At 32.6% G+C, this 22834-nt stretch overlaps 1 protein-coding gene and 1 long non-coding RNA gene across 2 annotated transcripts; one reads left to right on the plus strand and one right to left on the minus strand.

Annotated features, from left to right (window-relative positions):
* Positions 1-1219: 1219 nt before the first annotated feature.
* On the plus strand, positions 1220-4478 carry LOC127725922 (uncharacterized). Its single transcript, XR_007993277.1, has 2 exons — positions 1220-1388; positions 3764-4478. It is a non-coding gene; the product is annotated as an uncharacterized LOC127725922 (long non-coding RNA).
* Positions 4479-5684: 1206 nt separating this feature from the next.
* On the minus strand, positions 5685-8613 carry LOC127725775 (toll-like receptor 3). Its single transcript, XM_052233045.1, has one exon. The coding sequence runs from the start codon at positions 8527-8529 to the stop codon at positions 5980-5982; it is 2550 nt and encodes an 849-aa protein (XP_052089005.1). The 5' UTR covers positions 8530-8613; the 3' UTR covers positions 5685-5979.
* Positions 8614-22834: the final 14221 nt, after the last annotated feature.

Below are 22834 nucleotides of genomic sequence, written 5' to 3' on the forward strand. Positions count from 1 at the left end.
GTTACGAAAACATTGGGTTTTGCATATGTAATAAGCGCTGATTTGCTCATAGATCATTACATGGCATCATCCCTCGACCCATATTGGGACCTTGGGCTAAAGCCCTTGGTCCGAAACTGGAGTCTTGGGCTGATACTAGGGCCGATATGGAAAAATGCCATGTTATAATCTATACATATTTCATTTGATTGCTACCACGTCGTCATCATTAGTGTTGATGGTGTTCTGTCTGTACCCAAAGGCATCTTTCTTAATGTATCCAGTGCTCCGGTACTGGAATAACTTAAAATGTTCTTTTAATATATACTATTTAGTTTCATAAATACATAAGGTTTACAGCTTCCTGGCAACGTTAGCCTTAGATTGTCATGGTTGTTCTGCTCTATTACTTACTGTTTTTGATGCATCCAAACTTTTTCAAGATTTAGATTCCAAAATTTCTAAACGTCACGAACCTACCTGAATTTTTTGGTAATTTTTTGGAATTCAGTTCTTACAATTTCATTTTACAAAGAGCTGTTGCTTTTATTACTAAAAATGTAGAAAACAAATTAATAAGAAACTTCGGACGTGTATAATCTTTTAAATATATATAAAATAATGCAGAGGGATTCTTTTGGGCTAAAGGATACTTTAAAATATCTGCAAAACATTTGATAGAGGTTGCATCTTGAGTCAAGTCACAAATATAATAAGTAAGAAATACATTGGTGATTCTTACCGTGCAATTGATTCAAGTCATGGACATACTTGCTCAAAGCTATTTTATTTTTATACTCAAAGAAAAAAAAATTGTAACAAGTAAAAGGGATCTCGATTAACTGAACAAATCGTTTCGCATAACCCCTAAAAGTCATAAAGACAAACTTTAGAATAAACTACTTGTAAATTAACGTTTACTATATATATACGTACTATGAGGACTTTAAAGCATATGCGTTCCTACTAGCAGAATGATTTTGAGAATACTTTTGTGTTGCTGTACTTTATGTAAATTCATTATTCATTTAATAAAACTGTCTGCTATCTAATTTGATAAAATGCACTTTTCGCTTTTTTTATGCTAACAAAGTTGATTAAGGTTGCTTCTGATTTTATAATACGTTTAATCATATAACTATGTGTAACATTTTTACTTGATTCATTTTTAATTTGATTATATTTTTTCGTTAAAGTTGCTAAACATTTGGTTTTTACATCATTCGCAACAGATGAGACGATGGTATCAACGTATTTTGTCATTTTTTGTTTGTTCTTTTCCCTTGTTTATTCCAAATCAATACAAAACGATACTGAAAAGTCTACGGATGAACGTATTGAAAACCTGGAAAATGTAGTAAAATCATTGACAACGACAATTCATCGTCTAAATACAAGCAGTAATAAAGGTAAGACTGTTTTCCTTTTGTGAAGTGTCTGTTGTTTTCTCTAGTATAGTTGGTTAATACAAAATTCTATTAAAACAAAATTATTGACATTTTACCGGTAAATTTTATAAGCACCAATGTCCATGTCTAATGAAATTGGATACACTGAACAAAGGTAAACATTGCATAATTGGTCTGTTATTCAGAGACTGTAGTTTTTGTCGAGCCTGCGACTTTTGTCGCAAAAGCGAGACATAGCGATCCTACATTCCGTCGTCGGCGTCGGCGGCGTCCACAAATATTCACTCTGTGGTTAAAGTTTTTGAAATTTTAATAACTTTCTTAAACTATCCTGGATTTCTACCAAACGTGGACAGAAGCTTGTTGATGATCATAAGATAATATCCAGAAGTTAATTTTGTAAAAAAAAATCCTGTTTATCCGTATTTTACTTATAAATGGACTTAGTTTTTCTGCCAGGAAACATTACATTCACTCTGTGGTTAAAGTTTTTCAAATTTTAATAACTTTCTTAAACTATCCTGGATTTCTACCAAACTTGGACAGAAGCTTGTTTATGATCATAAGATAGTATCCAGAAGTAAATTTTGTAAAAAAAATCCTGTTTATCCGTATTTTACTTATAAATGGACTTAGTTTTTCTGCCGGTTAACATTACATTCACTCTGTGGTTCAAGTTTTTAAAATTTTAATAACTTTCTTAAGCTATCCTGGATTTGTACCAAACTTGGACAGAAGCTTGTTTATGATCAAAAGCTAGTATCTAGAAGGAAATTTGTAAAAATTTATTTCCTGTTTTTCCGTATATTTCTTATAAATGGACTTAGTTTTTCTTCCAGTTAACATTACATACATCTGCAGTTAAAGTTTTTTAAACATTTATTAGATTCATAAACCATCCTCGATTTTTACCAAACTTGGATAGAAGCTTCTTACAATCAAAAGATAGTATCTAGAGGAAAATTTTTAATATTTTTTCCCCCATTTTTGTTGAGCCTGCAACTAACAGCAAAAGTAGGCGAGACACTGGGTTCCACGGAACCCTTACGAATTTTTAATTAAACCGCTGATTTGTGGCAAAAACACGAACTTTCTTAGTTCCAGTTTTATTGATTTCAAAAGACCTTTTTTCACCTAAAATTTAGAAAAAAGAAATTGAAACTAGCAACTTAAACATAAACATGGTCTGATTAAAATTGTGAATGCCTTCGCAGATATTAGAATACTAAAATCTAATATTAGAAATTAAATGCCGATTTTGTCATAGTTTTCCACAAAATTAATTGCCCCCTGTGTCCAATAAATAACACGGTATTTCCTCAATTTCTAATTTGGTAAGATTTTAAGAATCATATGAGTTTGCTTTGTAAATTAATGTTTTTTCATAGCTTCCTCGTTCCTAAAAAAATGCTGAACGCTTTTACACCCAAATAAAATATAAAAAGAACCATTCAATTCTTAAATGTCTATGAATTACCTTCTATTAAAAATATATTAAATATAAATGTGTACTATTAGAAAGTACAGCGAAGACAACTTCATTATAGTACATCTGTTTACCAATACATGTTTGAATTTAAAGCTTATTTCGAAAAGGCTACGTTACATTTTCAGTGAAAGTGAATCAAAACTAGTAAATAAGCTTGCTTGTGGTTATGCTAATTTTGTTTTAGCAATAAATGCAAGAAATACAAATGGGGAAAAAAGACAGAATATACAAAAGGACAATCATAAATATATGGATGAAGGATAGACAAAACCAAACATGGACAAAAGAAAAAGAACAAAAGCTAAAAAAAAAAAAAAAAAAAAAAAAAAACAGTGTACAAAACTACAAGGAAAATTTTAAGACTGAGAAAATGTTTAATGTAAGATCAGTACTCTAGATCTGACATAATTTAAATGATACGCTTATCATTTTTTAGAATTATCAAAACTATGTACATTATTGTTATCATATTAAAACTGAATTTGTTAGATCGGCCGTAATATTTTTTTTTAATTTTTATTTTTGTTCGAACATCCCTAAAACATGTTAAACTAAAATTATTTGGCGGTTTGGCTGTTTTCACTCTTTTGGCTCGAGTATTCTTAACATGCACATTCACGAATCTGCGTTTACAAAAGTTTTGAAATTACTTTAAATTAAGGAATATATATCCCTCATGCAAAGCTCTGATTCCTTGGTATCATGATTTGAGCTTCACGTAAAAAATATCCATCCACTTTTTTAGTTATTTAAATTGAAGTTGTCTCTTAATTGTTCCTATATGAACATCCACTTCAAGATATGCAGTGCACAGTTGATTGAATTGCATTGCATAGCAAAATTAGCATATGAATTTTGTTTTTCAATATAGTGCTTTTGCTTTCAGCTACATTGGAGGAAAAACCAGTGATGTTTTACGCACTAACCGCTAGATCTTTTACACTTGAAAAAACTTTCGACAGTAATTTTTGAGAAGACAGTGATCAACACTGGTGGACATTACAACACATTTGATGGAGTTTTTGTAGCCCCAAGGACAGGGACCTATTTCTTTTCTTGGACTACCTGCACACACAATGCTAACTATGCCTTCACTGAGTTGATGGTAGAAAATCAGCTCATAGCAACGGCAGGAGTATACGAACATGCTGGCAGTTATCACTGTGGGTCAATGACATCATTGTGTAAAATGAGCAAAGACGACCATGCATGGATATCGGAACACACCGCGCTCCACTTTTCTTGGTATGCGAGTGAGCAGTGAGTGACATTTTATATTTCCACAGAGAAACTTTTTTTAACCAAAATAAAGTTGAAATATAGAGTCAACACTGCTGACACTTTAGTGACACATGTTGTTTTGTTGTTTTGTTGTTAAAACATTTTTCTACAATTTTTCATTGAACTAAGACGAAAAAACACTCTCTTTTTATTGAGTTAAAAAATCATCAACCATTGGCGAAAATCACATATTTCCGTTTACATTAAAAGTTGAAGAATAAAATGTTCGCCATCACAATTTGAAATCAATTGGTGTTAATAAAACTTTCGACATTACAATTTGAATTTGGAATCCGTGTCAATAAAACGACCAAATGCTTTTTCTTTGATCAGTGAAACAAAAGTCATAACCTCTAGATGTTTTTAAGATTTTTGTTGTCCGTTGCTCGTGCTGCACTTAACATACACACCCCTTTATCCATTTATTTTAATTCGACATATATGATTTTGTATGTAGGTGTCATGCCCTCGATGTTTTAAATTCATCATGCAATCGACCTTTCTACTATACAGAAACTGGTGCACAGAAAGATCGTAAATTTGTTTTCCAGTCTTTTTAATATTTTTACAAATCCGAAAATACAAGTATTCATATCGTCAGATATTTGGCGAAGAACGATACTATGGCGTTTCCTTTTTTTGTGACCACTTTTAGGTCCAGCTTTGTATTTTCAAAATGCAGCTGAGCAGCAGAGTTTTTTTGATACTTGTAATTGTGTATTTTGGCAATTTAGATTTACATTGTTTTGTTCAGTGCTTAAAACATAATGTTGGCAAGAATGTCTTGACATACTTTTAGTGCTCATCTGTTGTTGGTGGTCCGTAAATCTTTTTAGGGCTTTTGATTTATGGCGGTCTCTGTTCTTGTATATATATAATAAGATAAAAACATATGTCATATCTGTTTTGCGATTTCTAAAATATTACAATTAGATTTATTATACTTCACGTCAAAATGCCAGATTTTGATTGGTTAATACGAGGGAGACAATTTACTCTATCCCATGGCAAATACTCTATTACCCTTCACAGAGACGTTTGCTCAAGTTTGCGCTTTAATAAATACGGATGATTGTTATGTACAAGACGACATAGTTTATTACTTTGAATTTGAAATTTAATAGACAGTAATAACAGAACATTCAGTATAATTAATTAAATAACACATATCTGAGAGGGTGATAGAACAGATTGTTACCCCTCGAAAAGACATTGTCAACCTTGGCTTCGCCTCAGTTGACAATGTTTTCTCGGGGTAACAATCTGCTCTATCACCCTCTTAGCTATGTGTTATTTATATATTATGTTTGCTTCACTGTGTTGATATGGAATGCAGGTATATATTACAAAAATGATCAAGATAAAATTGAGAATGGAAACGGGGAATGCGTTAAAGAGACAACAACCCGACCAAAGAGCAGAAAACAGCCAAAGGCCACCAATAGGTCTTCAACTCAGCGAGAAAATCCCGCGCTAGGAGGCGGGCTTCAACTGGCCCCTAAACAGTAATGTACACTAGTTCAGCGAAAGAGTTATAAACAAGTTATTTTATTTTGAAGCTTTAAATCTTACAGATCAATGTTTAAAATATATCCAGTCAATATGACTTTTCATACAAATAATATTGTCTTTTATCAAAAGCTTTGTACATATTGTAATTTTGAACATCTTTATCCAAACAATGGTTATTGGAAGAACACGGAATAACATGTGTACTTATAAACTGGAGATAAAAATCATATTCTCCTACTTTTAATGAAAATATCTGAAAACAGATCACAGCAATAAGAGAGAAAATAACATTATTACTGCTAGAACAAATTATCTATTCAAAACCAAACGCAGTTTTAATTTGTGCCAGGGGTTATCAGAAGAATGTTGGTCTTCCGACCATTCAATCAAACAAACACTATGCCAGATAGATTTAAACTCAGCAGGCACCTCGTTTACAGCAACTCCAAGGTTTAAAACAGTAATCTGAACATGTTTACACACTTTTTCATACTTTGCTCTTTCTATTTCGTACATGATCCACTGTCTCTCGAGTAGCCCCGGTGTCAATACAAATATAACTTGTCGACAAGATCCGATTGATTTAGCAATGGAATCTACATACGACTGTCCACCAAGAAGATCACGGTCTTCGATGAATAATTTAAGTCCCCATTTGCCTTCTATTTTATGTACTAAGTCCTGGTGAACCCAGTCTCTGGCATCATCCGAATAAGAAACGTATGCATCATAGGTAAAATTCAAATTCATTTCGGATTCGATTACAGTTTGGAATGTTCGATAGATGTAGTATGCTATGCGCCAGCGGAAGTTGAAGATAACCGCGAATATAAAAGCAAATACGGTAAATGTTACCAGTAGAGATATACCAAATCGTAACCATATTGCAGCATTACAGTCAGAATATAAATCATGGTAGTGATCGTATATTTCAGAAGTGCCTTTTATGTCACCATTTGATAATCTACACGAATAGTTTTTGTTCGAAATGTTTTGATCGTCGGGGTCTAAGTGTACGTTAGTGTTAAATAACCAACTGATAAACTGTATATTTTCACACGAGCAGGAAAAGACGTTTCCAGCCAACAAAAGAATAATGTCTTGCTTTCGAGATAAAGAATCGAACCAATCTGTTATAGATTTACTGATAGTCACTAGATTATTGTTCTTCAAGTTTAATTTTCTCAATTGTTTTATTTCCAATATTGCGGCGGGGACTTTGTGCAAAACGTTATGTGATAAGTCCAGTTCCCTTAATTTTATATTTTGAACAAATGAATCATTTGGTAGTGTCAACAAACTGTTATATGATATATCTAGAACATGTACTGAAGGTATTAGTGTAAATAGATGCTTAGCAATTGTCTCATTTTTTCCGAGTTCCGCATATCTGAAAAATGCCTCTTCAACATTTGTAAACAGTGGTACACAATTCTTATGTAAATACAAAGACGAATCTATCCCAGACATATTAAGCCATTTTAAATTATTCTCTCCTTCTATAATTAGATCTGGAAATCTCTGAAACTGAAAATATGACATATCAAGTTTCTCTAAAGACGCACCATTTCTAACTATTATACCTCTGCCACAGCTTTCTCTTACGAAATGTGAAAATCTCAATATTTTCAATTTTGGAGGAAGGTATATATATATACTAATATTTAGTTTCACTTCATCCTCACCGAAACACTCGGTGGCCTCGTAATTGAAGGTTTTGTTGCCATTCGGAATGCGTAAGTATTTTTCGTTGATATAATGTATCGGGTTGTATGACAAATCAAACAGAACAATATTTCGTAATTTAAAAACCAGTACAAGGAGCTCATGTCTTTTTCGTGCAGTATGGAAAGTGAACCTGTTTCCAGAAAGTACCATATTTTCAAAACATTCTGGGTGGTCATACGAAAATAACGAATTATCGCGAAAATCTACAATACCATTATCTGCAAGATTTAATGTCTTGACACAAATTGTCCTGATATTTTTCATCATCTCACTTGTAAGAACGAGTGCGTAGGGAAGCATGCTAGATTCTAAAAGCTCATCGCTTACTCGTTGCAAGTTGATCACATCCATGGTTGAATTATTCAAAGAATGTAATAAATGAAGTGCTCGTGTTAAATGAATATGAGTATCCGCTAAATTAAGCACCTTTAAATGTTTAAAATATTGAAGAAAACCGTATTGTACCTTAGCACCTAGCACATCATGGCATCGCATTAAATGTAATTCCCGTACTTTCATTTTAAAGTATTTGAACGTGTCATTTGTCATTGCTGCTAGGAAACAATAATCAAATCCCAACACTTCTAACTTTACCAGGCTTTCAAATTCTGGTCCAAATTCTGGTTGCGGAACGAGGTCTAAATATAAGAATTTTAAATTAACAAGCAATGATAACGCAGCTCCTGGGTAAGTATAAACACTCTGATTTCTTTTTGCGTCTTTCATATTCCGGCGAATGTCCAGCTTGTAGAGATTGCTTGAATTCTGAAACATATTTTGATCGAACTGGTCTGAAATCCCCTCGATATTATTTTCCGACATATCTAAAACTTTCAGCTGTTTCAGTTCATGAAATACTTGCTTTTCGATACGACTTATGTTATTGTTACTTACTAGTAATTCTTTCAAGTTGTCAAAATTTTCGAAAGAATCGTTTTTCAATACGCTTAGATCATTATCGCGCAAATCTAGCACGTCTATATCTCTCGATATATCTGACGGTATTGTCTTTAATTGCAACCTTCGACAATCGGCCTTTTTATATCCTTTCACATCAGTTATTTTACATTGATGGGCATACACCTCTACCAAGAGTAAAAATACAGCACACATTACATCAAATAGTGCCATAATCTTCGTTATTTCTTTGGTCGGTTTTTAAAACATCCGTGTATTGCAAAAATATGTGTAACCGTGTTTATTCGTGCTTTTTTATTGCAGTTTTTATAATATAAAAATTTCATTTTCACTTGTTAAACAAATATAGCTCAAGTAAACTAACAAAGATAAGGAAATTAAACCGCAACAAATCCTTATATATATCCGTATTTAAGGACAGCGCTTGATTATTTCCGTATTTACTGGTAATGATCGGGACACATCATGACATATCACAGTACATTTATAGAAACTCATTTTTTGAATTATCTACATAGAAGAGTATTCAGTTAATATAAGACAATAAGGTTTAAAAGCGATTTGAACAGGTAAATGTCTCATTTTTATATAATGTCTCACATTATCATTTGTGAAGAAAGCACAAATGAAAATTGAATTTTCATATTCGTATAATCTACATTTTTTTTTATTTGCATCCCAATTTTCTCTTTCAAGTTCATTGTTATAAATACTTTAAATGAAAAAAAAATCGTTTGATCAGTACTTAATTTCCTCTTTGATACGATTATATCTAATTATTGAAACAGATGAAATGGAAAATGTTAATACATGTATCAACAATTCAAGCGTTTCCTGAACAAAATTAATCTGCAAACTTAATTTTTTGAAAATTATAATCAAAATAAAACAGAATCAAGGTTCATTTGAAAATATTCAATTAACAATGCAATCGGGTTAGGAAAAAGCTTAGGTTGACGTAATATAAATGAGACAGCAATCCACAACATGCAACACAAATTAACAAATAAACAAATAGATATTAGTGGTAATTGATATATTAATCAATTGATAAGGTTCCGCACATATACTCTGCATTACTCGGTATCTAGAAAACCTGTGAATTACATCAACACTTATACAACTAAATGTTATCATCATAAAACAAGAATTATCATCCGAATTGGAAAAGACCCCAAACAATTTAATAATTATGATGAAAATATATTAAAATCAAATTGTAACGGATTATGAAGAGACTACTCGACAAGTCATTGTCATGGTAAATTTGTTCATTTAAACAATTATCTTTTATTTATTTTGTGAATAAATCTTTAAAATTAGATCCGTTACTATTTTTAGCAAACATTCAAAAATAAATGGCCAGAGCTCGTTTATTATAAAAGCAAATGCACTGCCTAAAAAAAGAAGAGAAACAAATATCCCTCCCCAAAAGAAGCAATACAAAACCAAACCAAACAATCCCCCCTCCCCCCCCCCGCAAAAAACCTTCGTTTTCGTAAACTTTCATTTTGTCACCAAGAACATGTCAAGTTTTCTTTAGAGAAGATGAAATTAAGCAATAAACGTAACATTTAATGTTTAATTTTTGAATTTAAAATGAAAAAAATCTAGAAGCTTTGGTTTTTATTTACAACACTTTCAGGAAGTATTTTTCTCGATAAATAGTTCTTTATACAGGCAATCAAGCGTAAATTCTGTCAACTTTAGAGTAGATTATCTATAGATTTAGTTCCTTTCACGGAAATATTTGGTTGCATTAAAACTAACATTTATCCTGCAATCAGCCATTTTACTATTCAAATAGAGGTGTTTAAATAAACTTATACAAGTATATTACGGTCGTCTTCTGATGATGTTTTTTTGTTCTCCTCTACCCAGGATGGAGTGGTGTTAAATGTCTAATGGCAAATATCACATGCATATTAGAACATATTGCTATGAACAGTCCGCAGCAAGTCATGTTAGTTTACTAGTACCAGAAACATTATTCTGGCAGTGATCCGACCAATCTTAGCTCTTCCTACTAAACAACACATGCCTGATTAATAAATTAGCAGTAACTTCCAATTTTCAGCAGCCAGTTGTACGAACGTGGCATTAGCCTAATGGGTCATTAAGTCTTCATTAAGCCTTTATGATGCATTAGGCGAATGAAGACTTAATGACTCATTAGACTAAAGACACGTTCGTACAAAAGGCTGCAGGTCTTTGGTATAAGCCGACCACTATTCAACAATACTGCATTTGCATCTTACTTAACTGTTTAATATAGGTACAAATATATATTTTCATATCAAACGTTTTATACATCACTATTGATATGAGTACAAGGACATGTGGGGTATACGTCAATGAGACAGCAACCCAACAACAAAAAAATAACCAAAAAACATCTAGAGGGAAACATGTTTTTATTGTCAAATATCAATTTCGTTAGAAACATGTCATTTTAACATCTCTAAAATAAAATCAGAGTATAAACACAATATGATTCTCGTAAATTAAAGTATCAGTTTTCTTAAGCAATTTTAAAATCCTCGCGCACTGTCTTAGTGGTATAGCATCTTTATATATAATGTAACACAAAACGTTAAGCTTAATTTGATTTTTAGAAAGATGCGGAAGATACCAAGGGCACATTCAACACAAATAAGTCGAGATATATAGATTTCACCACTGCATCAAGTGTGTTACGATATTTCTTCACTCAAGACAATAGAATTTTCATATCAAAAGCGCGAGGCTAGCCGAGCTTTTTAAATAATTAAAATTTAACTGTTGAGAGTGGAGAAATATCGTTATAGTGGTAGAATATGTTTCTCTAAAGATTTTTAGACGATATCTAAACAAAACGTATCAATCATTTGCCGAGAACAAAGTTTTCTCTAGAGATGAGAAATATTTTTCTCACACCGATCGAAAGATGTGAGTAATAAATTATAAAGTGAAAATATTGACATACAATCTATCAAAATTTTACTACGGAATAAACTCATTATACTGGTTTAAATAAGAAGTTAATTTTGTTGTCAATATTTTCGACAGATATCTTTGTTTTGATATATATATATTTTTTACCCTTCATTCATTATATTTATATACTTTTAGGATGTGATTATTGAGTTATGCCTCTTTGTTAAAAAAATATTCTACTATAATAGTTGCTGATAATATGACCGAATACGGCAGTCATAATGAAATGTCGCGAGAATCGCATGAGGAGTAGGAATACAAGGGTTACCAGCTCCCGCTCTGCATAAATCTCCAGTTATGTGATTCCATAGGCTTAATTAATAGCAGGAATATAAGAATGTCACGTGGGATCTATTACCTAGTGACAAATAATAAAATATTAGAGTAAGTCTGTCTATATAAGAGTCCCGCATTACACGAACAGTTGCAACGCGGAAGCTGTCGAATGTAATCAAATGTTTACATTTATCGCATAGTGACATGGCTTTAATAAATGAACAGTGTAGTCAGTTTTTGGAATAAGAATGCATCATCGCTCGTGTATGTAACAACGTATTAGATTTTAGCGAGAGAAATTTATGTATTACTGAAAAATTATTACACCAGGGTTTTCGATATCATAAACTAGTCAAAACATTTACTAAATTTTATCATCGGTATAAAGACATCATTCGTAAATATAACTCAACATGCAGACATCTTATACGTTCGGGTATTTCACATCCAATCTTTTATGGTAATATTCTTTTCAAAGCACAAAAATGTCAGTATTCACCTCAAAAGCTAACAAAACCTTTAAACAGACTTATTAAGAAGGGATATAGTTACGATACTGTTGTCAGGTCATTAAAGATTGCATATTTTGGCTTTAATATTGTTTCACTTATAGGGTCTTTGCATCGGAATTAAACATATTTATTCTAAAACCAGTTGTTGGCATGACACGGGTTATGTTCTTCTCATATATTTTATGATGGTATAATACTAAACCCCTAACAGGAGGGATTGTGCCTGATATTCATATGATGAAGACATATAATCTTTCAATCAGTTTAATTGAGGTCTGGAGCTGGCATGTCAGTAACTGCTAGTAGTCTGTTGTTATTTATGTATTATTGTCATTTTTTGTTTATTTTCTTTTGTTTCCTATTCTGACATCGGACTCGGACTTCTCTTAAACTGAGTTCTACTGTGCGTACTGTTGTACGTTTGTTTTTTTACATTGGCTAGAGGTATAGGGGGAGGGTTGAGATCTCAGAAAACATGTTTAACCCCGCCGCATTTTTGCGCCTGTCCCAAGTCAGGAGCCTCTGGCCTTTGTTAGTCTTGTATCATTTTTAATTTTAGTTTCTTGTGTATAATTTGGAGTTTAGTATGACGTCCATTATCACTGAACTAGTATACATATTTGTTTAGGGGCCAGCTGAAGGACGCCTCCGGGTGCGGGAGTTTCTCGCTGCATTGAAGACCAATTGGTGCCCTTCGGCTGTTGCTCTATGGTCGGGTTGTTGTCTCTTTGACACATTCCCCATTTCCATTCTCAATTTTTTCAGCTTTAGACCACCAAAAAAGTAAAGCATGATAGATTTTTTTAATTAACTAGTTCAAGAATCTGCGCTAGATAGATCATATACTGCATTTAGTGATACATTATAAACGTAAGACACTTATCTATCATAACCTAAAACTACTTTAAAGATTGCCTTATTATACCTCTCTTGATTGTTCTGTCTTCAGATTATAAGATGACCTCCCTTAAACTCAACTACCCTTAATGTAACACAAACTGCCTGAAAAGATTGCAATGTTCTATCAAAAATGTTTTCATCAGCAATGTGAATCGCTTCATTACTTTTTGATTTTATGGGTATTTGGAAAGTAATTACAAAATACTTAAAAGTATTTTGTTTAGATTGTTTTATATTCAAATTACTATCCTAGGTGTTGTCAACTTTCGAATTTTGACCTAGTCAGAAAAACTGGTCCTACCTCTTTTCGTTTCAAGTTACAACCAAAACCTTATTATTTATTTTAACAAGTTTTAGAGAGGTGGAAGTAAGTTGACATCTTTCTAGGAAAAAATGTTAAAAAAGATAATTATATCGTTTTGTTATAATTATGTTATTATCTCATTTTGTCAGTTGTTTTTCTGCTTAGTTTTGTTTGTACATATTAATCTGATTAGTAAATCCCTTTTCAAATGTTTTAAGTTTAGTTTAACACACCGTACAACCGAATCGTATCATTGCAATCAAAACCGTCGGACATGGTCAAACCGTTGTTGAAAAGGACAACGTGACAGAAAAACGGTAGGTAATTTTTATTCTTTTTTTATTTTCGCAGTTCTTCTATGAAAAAAGTTTCTGTATTGTGGGATGAAGAAACCTGGTACCTTTTGTTAGCTATTATTCGTATGTTTCTCTGTCCTATATGTTCTCCCATTTATTTGTATTGTAGTCCTGTCATGTAATGTTGTCATTGTAATGTTATATTTAACATTGCCATAAAAGCGGGAGGTTTGGCTAGCCACAAAAACCAGGTTCAACCCACCATTTTTTTCTTAAAATGTCCTGTACCAAGTCAGGAAAATGGCCATTGTTATATTATAGTTCGTTTCTGTGTGTGTTACATTTTAATGTTGTGTTTCTGTTGTGTCGTAGTTCTCTTCTTATATTTGATGTGTTTCCCTCAGTTTTAGTTTGTAACCCGGATTTGTTTTTTTCTCAATCGATTTATGAATTTCGAACAGCGGTATACTACTGTTGCCTTTATTTGTGATCTTTTTATATAATACTTTTAAAGAATCTACGTATATGTAATGATAACATGTCTTCGTTGTTTTTCAATTGATCTTGAAAACACAAATTTTTAACATTCACGAGTTATTTTATCAGCCATGAACTGCCAAAAGCATAGAAATAAGTGAATTCCAATAAAATAGCCTTATATCTATCCAAACTTAACAAAAAAATAGTGTCAAAGAAAGCCAGAATTAATAGAAATATTTCGAAAAATTTACGAGGTAGAATTGCGTAAGATAATGTCCCTGACCGTCGTATGATACTGTCAAACATCAACTTTTGTGATAATATGATACAGTCAAAACCCACCAGTAAGGAAGGTTTTTGTTATACCACTAGACAGTTTGGGGAGTGTTGGGATCCCACAAACCGGATTAAGCAAGCTGCATGTAATAAGCCTGTACCAAGCAAGGAAGATGTCTAGTGGTAGTCTTGTCAATCATTGTTTTGTGTTCAATTTTGGAATTAGGATGTCTTTCAGATAACTGGTGGTTTTGTATTAAATTGTTCACTTTTTAATTTTCAAGGGCCTTTAAGAGCTTGCCGTTTGGACTGTCTGTTGGTTTTAGGGGGGGGGGGGGGGGTCGTGTCACAGGCATTTTCCCCAAACAGCAAAACTACTTTGCTATCGGAAGCCCCAACGTCTTATATAGGTGGCGCACAATGGCATTCTTACATGTATAACGAATCTGTGAAAGTTTCATTTAAATTCATCCACTGGTTTCGAGGAGTTGCAGATAAGCGATGGATACTTCATGATACTCAAAAATAAAATCCCTTATTCGATAAACAAACCCCACAAATGGAAATATATTTTAATGTACAATAGGGGGTACAAATCTCTAATATATATATATATTAGAATATCTGATGTTTTCCTTGAAATCCATTAACCGGTGTAGGAGGAGTTTCGTATAAGAGATAGGTACCCCTAATGTGTGAACAATACAGACCATTTTTGGATAAGTGAAACCCCAAAAATGGAAATATTTTTTAATTTAAGTAAGAGGAGCACATGTCTTATTTATATGTAAGAATTCTGAAGTTTTCATTGAAATTCATTCACATGTTGAAGTATCAGTGAGTATTCGCCGTGCACCATCCGCGTGTACCATATGTTACCTGGTTTGGGTAATAAAACTCTTACATGCCAGGAAAGTGTTGACTGTCTCAAGCCAGTATATGTCGTATAATGTGGTACAATTGAAAATAATTTTTCATTACTATTTTCATCGGAAATTACATCTTCTAAATCAAACCACTCACACAGAAAATTACATGGAAAAAAGTATGTAGGGTCATTTAAAAGAAAACAAGTTGCTAAAAATGATCGCACATACTCATTTTTTATTCTATTTTGCACGAATGAATGTACAAACTCACATATTTCAAATGAACGTACACTTCCGTTTATACAATGTGCCTGTTTATACGTTTTATGCTCACGTCGTACTATGAAATTTACCAATCGATTTGCTAATCAATTTGGTAACCCGAATAATCCAGTCACGATATTGAATTCCGCTCACTTCGATAACTCCTCGACAGCTGGAGAAAATTCAAATTCTTGAGGAATCTAACGTAGAAAACCTTTCGCAGATTTTGAATCGACGGTGTATGAATGTGTCATATAATGTTTTTGATGTATCATCGAGATACAAAAGGAAGGTCAGTGATGCATCATCCATCTCTACATATTGCCGTATATTAATCTATTCTACATATTCACACTTGAAGACCAATGATTTATCTACATAATTCCGATTTTGATGAAATTAAACAATCGTGTTATGGGAGAAATTTCAGCTAGAAAAACACAAACTTTTTATTTTCTCACGAAATTTCGTTAACAGATAAGTTAGTGATAACATTATTCTTAAGTAATGTATTAACAATTTATATGATATCGTATCTAGATATGATACAATGCATGATCAGTTTTATTTCAAGAATTGCAAGAGCAAAAGAAAAAATCGAAATTATCTACGGTTTTTCTGTCACGTTGTCCTTGTCAACAATGGTTTGTGAACATGTCCGACGGTTTTTCATTGCGACACGATTCGGTTGCACGGTGTGTTTAATGTTCTAATGTTTTACTATAGTAAATAAAGTGGTGTTTTTGAGCAATTTTTAAAATTTGACCACGCTGGATTAGTAGTATATCATATTTGTATAGGTCAAACAAAACGTTAAGCTAAATTTGGTGTTTAAAAAGAAGCAGAAGATACCAAGTGAACATTCAAAACTAATAAGTCGAGATAGGCTGACAACGACATGTACAAAAATACTACGAAAAGACAGCAAGTCAACAAAACACTACATACTGAATGATTAATTATAAAGTGAAATAACAAATATCTTCGTTTAAATATATATTTCTACCCTACAATTTAAATATTCCATTCATTATATTTATATTGCACAATTTCTTTTGATAATCTGATGATTTTTAGAAAGTGATTATTGAGTTATGCCGCTTTGTTCAAAAATTATTATGCTATAATAGTTGCTGATGATACGACCGAAAACAGCAGCCATAATGAAATGCCTTTCAGCCTGTTGATTATGAACCATCACGGTAAAATATAAGGATTCAAACTCATTTCACAATGATAACATGTTCTTGTCCTGAAAATGAGTGAACGATTTTACAATGGACATTCTACATCAACCCATACATCCACTTAATGTCAGTTAAAACATTATAAAACAAAATGTTAACTAACCCACATGGGAGTGAAAATAGCGAGAATCGCATGAGGAGTAGGAATAATAGGGTTACAAGCTCCCGCTCTTCATAAATCTCCAGTTATGTGATTTCATAAGCTTAATTGATAGCAGGAATATAAGAATGTTACGTGAGATCTATCACCTAGTGACAAAAGCAAGTCTGTCTAAACAAGAGCCCTGCAATGCAATGCCGAAGTTGTCGAATGTAATTAAATGTTTACATTTATCGCATGGTGACATGGCTTTAAGAAAATTGGAAGTCTAGTCAGCTTTTGGAATAAGAATGCATCCGCTTCAGACCACCAAAAAAGTAAAGCATTATAGATTTTTTTTAAACAAACTAGGTTCAATAATCTACGCTAGATAGATCAGATACTGCATTCATGAAGGATTACTAGTGATTGCCAGGCAGATCGGGTCGAAAAAAATAGTCTTTGAAATGATTTGCATTGAGTTATACAATTTAAATGTAAGACAATTATCTATCTTAATCTAAACCAAATTTTACGGATTGCCTCATTTTGCCTCTTTTGATTGCCCTGTCTTCAGATTATCAGATGACCTCCCTTAAACTAAACCTTAATGTAACATAAATTGCATAAAAAATTTGCAATGTTTTATCAATATGAAAATAAGAAGATTTGGCATAACTGCCAATGAGACAACTCTCCACCAGGGACAAAGACGTTAACATCTATAGGTCACCGTACGGTCTTCAACAAAACCCATACCGCATAGTCAGGTATAAAAGGCCCCGAAATGACAAATATAAAACAATTCAAACGAGTAAACTAACGGCCTGATTTATGTACAAAATAATGAACGAAAAACAAATATGATATACAACAACAAACGAACAAACGACAACCACTGAATTACAGGCTCCTGACTTGGGAAAGGCACATACATAATGTGGCGGAGTTAAACTAGTTAGAAGGCGCAAACCCTCCCCTAACCTGGGACAGTGGTATAACAGTACAACATAAGAACAAACTATGAAAATCAGTTGAAAAGGGTTTAACTCATCAGATCGGTACAAAACAGAAATATATCTAACGAAAATACAGACCGGACTTGGCAGGGTACTTATACATCCCCACAACAAAAAAAGACACTAAGTACAGATATGAGATTACTCTACTTTACTGACAGCTAATTCAAAGCCAATAACAACTAATAAAAAAAATCATGCATCTAGGACAAAATATCAATCAGTACACATCCAACATCCGATGGATTTAGTGTAAAGACGTCATTAACAGGCAGGAAAAAAACACGACCTTGTGTAATGCCAAGATACAGGTATCGACAGATTGTAGAGCCATGGGTGTGCATATCTATATAAAAATGACATGTAGTTTGATTTTAATTTACCGATAACAAAATTAATATTAACACCAATAAAAACAACATTTAAAGATCTAATTACAGTGTTGAATTAAAATGTTTTCATCTGCACTATGTAACGCTTCATTACTTTTTTGATGTTATGTGTATTTGGAAAGTAGTTGCAAAATCCTATGGTATTTTGTTCAGATTGTTTTATATTTAAATTACTATCCTAGGTGTTGTCAACTTTCGAATTTTTTGTCTCAGTCAGAGAAATTGGTCCTACCATTATTCTTTTCAAGTTACAATCAAAACCTGTATTATTTTTTATAGATAATTTCAGAGAGGTGGATGTAAGTTGTCAACTTAACATCATATTCTTTCTAAGAAAATAACATAACTAATATATCGTTTTTTAGTGTGCTTTATCTCATTTTTTAGTTGTTTTTCTGCTAAATTTTGTTTTGTTTGCATTGTTCATATTAATTTGATTAGTGAATACCTTTTCAACTGATTTATAGTTTTGTTTAATGTTCTAACTTTTCACTACTATAAATAAAGTGGTGTTCTTAAGCAATTTTTAAAATCCGCCCGCACTGGATTAGTAGTATATCATCTTTGTATAGGTCAAACAAAACGTTTAGCTAAATTTGGTTTTTAAAAATAGACGGAAGATATTAGGGGACATTCAAAACTTATAAGTCGAGATAGACTGATAACGACATGTAAAAAACAATACTACGAAAAAACAGCAAGTCCACAAAACATTACATAGTGAACGATTAGTTATAAAGTGAAAATATTGACATTCAATTTATCAAAATTCACTACGAAAAAATTTATTATACTGGTTTCAATAAGAGGTGATTTGTTTGTCAATATTGTTGACACGTATCTTCGTTTAAATAAATATTTTTATCGATAATTTAAATATTCCATTCATTATATTTATATTGCACAATTATGATTTTTAGAAAGTGGATATTAAGTTAGGTCAATATTATTCTAGAACATTGACGATTTTATTATAAAACAGCAGTTATTTCAGCCTGTTGATAATGAACCAGCACAGTAAATCCAATCGCACCATGCAGACCGAGTACATGTCAGGGTTCATATTCATTTCACAATGATAAAATGTTGTAGTTCTGAAAATGAATAAATGATCACAATGCAAACATATTTGTACGTTTATCAAACTTTATAACCAATTTTCATACAATAAGGTTATTAGCCATGCATTGATATGTTACACTGAAACCACTCATTTAACAATTAACCCATTAATGATAGGGATTGACCAATATAAATGCTCATTTTCGAAAGGATATTCTTATTGACACACCGATTGTGACTAACGTGATTTAAATTTTTATTGCCCGTTAATAACATTTTAATTCTGAAATATATCTCCCTCATGCAAAGCTCTGATTCTTTGCCCGGCTTCGAATATTTTTTTGTCTTCTTTGATTTATACGCTCTTCATCTTTTTAATTAAGTTTGAGATTCAAATCGAGCAGACAAAGACTCAAGCAATAAACTGTTTTATATGAAAAAGTCACTGTACGAATTTCCTATCAAACGAACATGGGATTCTCAGATTTAGAATCCCACTTTTACATATGCATCATTCATGAAAAAAAAGAGGCAGAAAATAACAATGTGACATTCAAAACCAAAAAGTCGAAGAAAAACCGACAACGCCATGGCAAAAAAAGGAAGAAAAACGATGAAAGACGAACAAATAACAAACTACATTGAAAACTAAAGATTAAGCAACATGAACCCCACCAAAAACCGGGGGTGAACTCAGATGATCCTGAATGGTAAGCAGTTCCTGCTCTATATGTGACACCGTCGTGTTGCTCATGCAAGTACACATCCGATGATAATTCTCATTTGGGGATGTCACAATCGAGGAAAAGAGGACGGTATTGTGGTTATGACAGTTAGAACATATCTGTTGTCATCTGTGAGACAGATATACAATAATGGTCATTCAACCTCGTGATGTCGTCCCTAAAACTTTCGAAGGAATGAAGGGAATTCATCATAGGAATCGCGCTTCCGAAACATCGTATCGATTGGGAGATATATAGTCCATATGAAGGCGCTTCTAAAATTGTCTACATAGAAAATGAAAAATCACAATTGGGAAGATGAAATCGTTCCTTTGTCACAGATTTGTTCTTCATTGCCAATTTCTAGATGTAAGGCAAGATATGAGGAAGACATAACTGTATCTGTGGTATCCTTTATTTCAAGTTCGATGGGATAGCTGCGTTTTACATAGTCACCAAACTTTGGATTGTTTAGTGAGAGGACACCTATATCTATATAGCGGAACGTAAAATTAAAGGATAATGTAAGCTTCGTTTCATTCTTCCCGAGAAGCTCCTGTATGAAGTGTGTCTCATATGAATAAAGGAACAAGTCGGAAATACGAGGGCACAATTAGTTCCCATAGGAATGCCAAATGTATGTTGAAAAACACGTATTCAAACGTAACGAATATGACGATGGGTGTCAATAAAAAATTAAGCATCTTGATGATGTCAGTGTTATAGAATGTTTTGTTTGAATCGAATTAGAGTGTTTTTAACAAAGGTATGATTTATCCCTTTCTATAACAAGATATTTGTACCTAAGTTGATATTAAAACATTAAAGGATGATGAAAAGCTCCCTTCTTTAAATTGTCAACTTAAACTTCACAAACATGCTTATAATAATAAACGATACATAAGAGGCTCGTCTTGATGTTCCACTAATAGTTTTTTCTTTTGTCATTAATGCCATTATTCATGTACAGTTAAATAAAGTCGTTAAATGTGTTAAGATTCAGTATAGTCTTAAAATGGTGTCGATCAGATTTGGATTTCTAAAGATTCTACAGATCATTATCAACACCTCCAATCACAATTAATTCAACTTTGCAATACTATCCATTCTCTCGAATGTTCTACACTTTATTCTATTATTTCTTATCCTCAATTGAAAGATAGACTAAATTCTTCCTTTTCTACAAAAGCGGGAATCTTAGATATTCCTCATGCTCAATTGAAAGGCAAACTACTTTCTCTGATTAAACGATGCCTTTTCTACAAATATAGGATTATTTGATAAATATTCCTTGATTAAAGGCAAGAAATGGTTTACTTTGTGAAGAACCACCATGACTCCAACAGCAAATAAAGGGAATACAATTTCTTCGAAATACCGGACTTGTTGATTTATAACATATTTGTCGAGATTGGTAGATTGATAATTCAACAAACAATAGAAATTAAAATGGGTAACCATTGTGCACCTATCTGACCAATTTGTTTTTATACTAAGTATTTATTTTACCAAAATGTATACAAAACCTTTTCAGAGACAACACAAACAAATCTGTAGTTTTAATTTCAGATATATTCTTTATGTCCTGTAAATAAGTGACCCCCAGTTTTAGGAGTCCTTGCAACTAGTATATCCAAGCAAAGTATGAATTGAACTAATACCTAAATAGGTAGGTGAGTCTCTTATCTTAATTTATTTTAGATTGACACACATGGACAACTTCAAATTAAGATCTATCACAAACGTGACTATTTCAGTATTACTACTGTTCACTTCCGATTTAACAGTAGTAACGTATCCTCTCTGGCTCTGCCGAAACTGATGGCGTTTACACAAATAAATCGATCTGTTCACAATGTTCGGACTTCATCAAAAGGACTATGCTTCTAACGCAACATATCATTTTGCAGGGTTTCGAGGAAGAACGACTTAAATCTACATTGAACACGTTTTACGGTCGCAAACCCGAATTGATAAACCGATACGCAATGTTGTCGTACAGAAAGGACGCCTGATCTGAACATTTATCGATTGTGTTGTTAACCTTTGTGAAAATACGGATATTGTTTTATTTAACTTTGCTGTTATAAAATTTCGAAATCATTATAAATTAATGAATGGATCTCCCTCATGCATAGCTCTGATTCTTTGTTTGGGTTCAGCTTTACTTTTGGTCTTTTTAAGTTCAATCAGGTCGTCAATAATTGTATCAATTTTGGATTTTAAACATTTTCGCCCGAGCATTACCGATGAGACATTACTTGTCGAAATGCCTATTTGGTGCAGTAGAAGTGGTACCGTTACTGTTACTACTAACACTGGGTCGATAAATCTGCTGGTAGACTGTTAGATCACAAGGGTATCATAACCCTTGTAGAAAATACGGATATTGTTTTATTTAATTTTGCTGATATAAAATTTCGAAATCATTATAATTTAAGGAATGTATCTCCCTCGTGCATAGCTGATTCTGTGTCCAGGTATGGCTTTATTTTTGGTCCTTTTTTTGGATTTTATCAGCACTTTGATGTTTATAGTATTAGGTCTTGGACTTTAAATATTTTCGTCCTAATCTTCATCGACGAGACATTACATTTCGAAATTCGAATCTGGTGTAGTAAAATTGTTTTTAACCTGATTTGATATTGTTTTATCGAGTCCAGATACGCAAGGAGGCTGATGGGTAGAAGGAGACGCTTGACCTGTCGACGTACCTGGTCTCGCTCCAATTAAAGCTTATTCGATTCCCTCATCTTTTTTTTCAAAAATGAGTTTACGAGCTAAGGACATTGGTAATCTCGGTATTTTAATAATATTTTTATTTGCTTAGAATCTGCGAAT

The sequence above is a fragment of the Mytilus californianus genome, unplaced genomic scaffold (genome assembly GCF_021869535.1).
Source record: "Mytilus californianus isolate M0D057914Y unplaced genomic scaffold, xbMytCali1.0.p SCAF_15, whole genome shotgun sequence".
Lineage (NCBI taxonomy): Eukaryota > Metazoa > Mollusca > Bivalvia > Mytilida > Mytilidae > Mytilus > Mytilus californianus.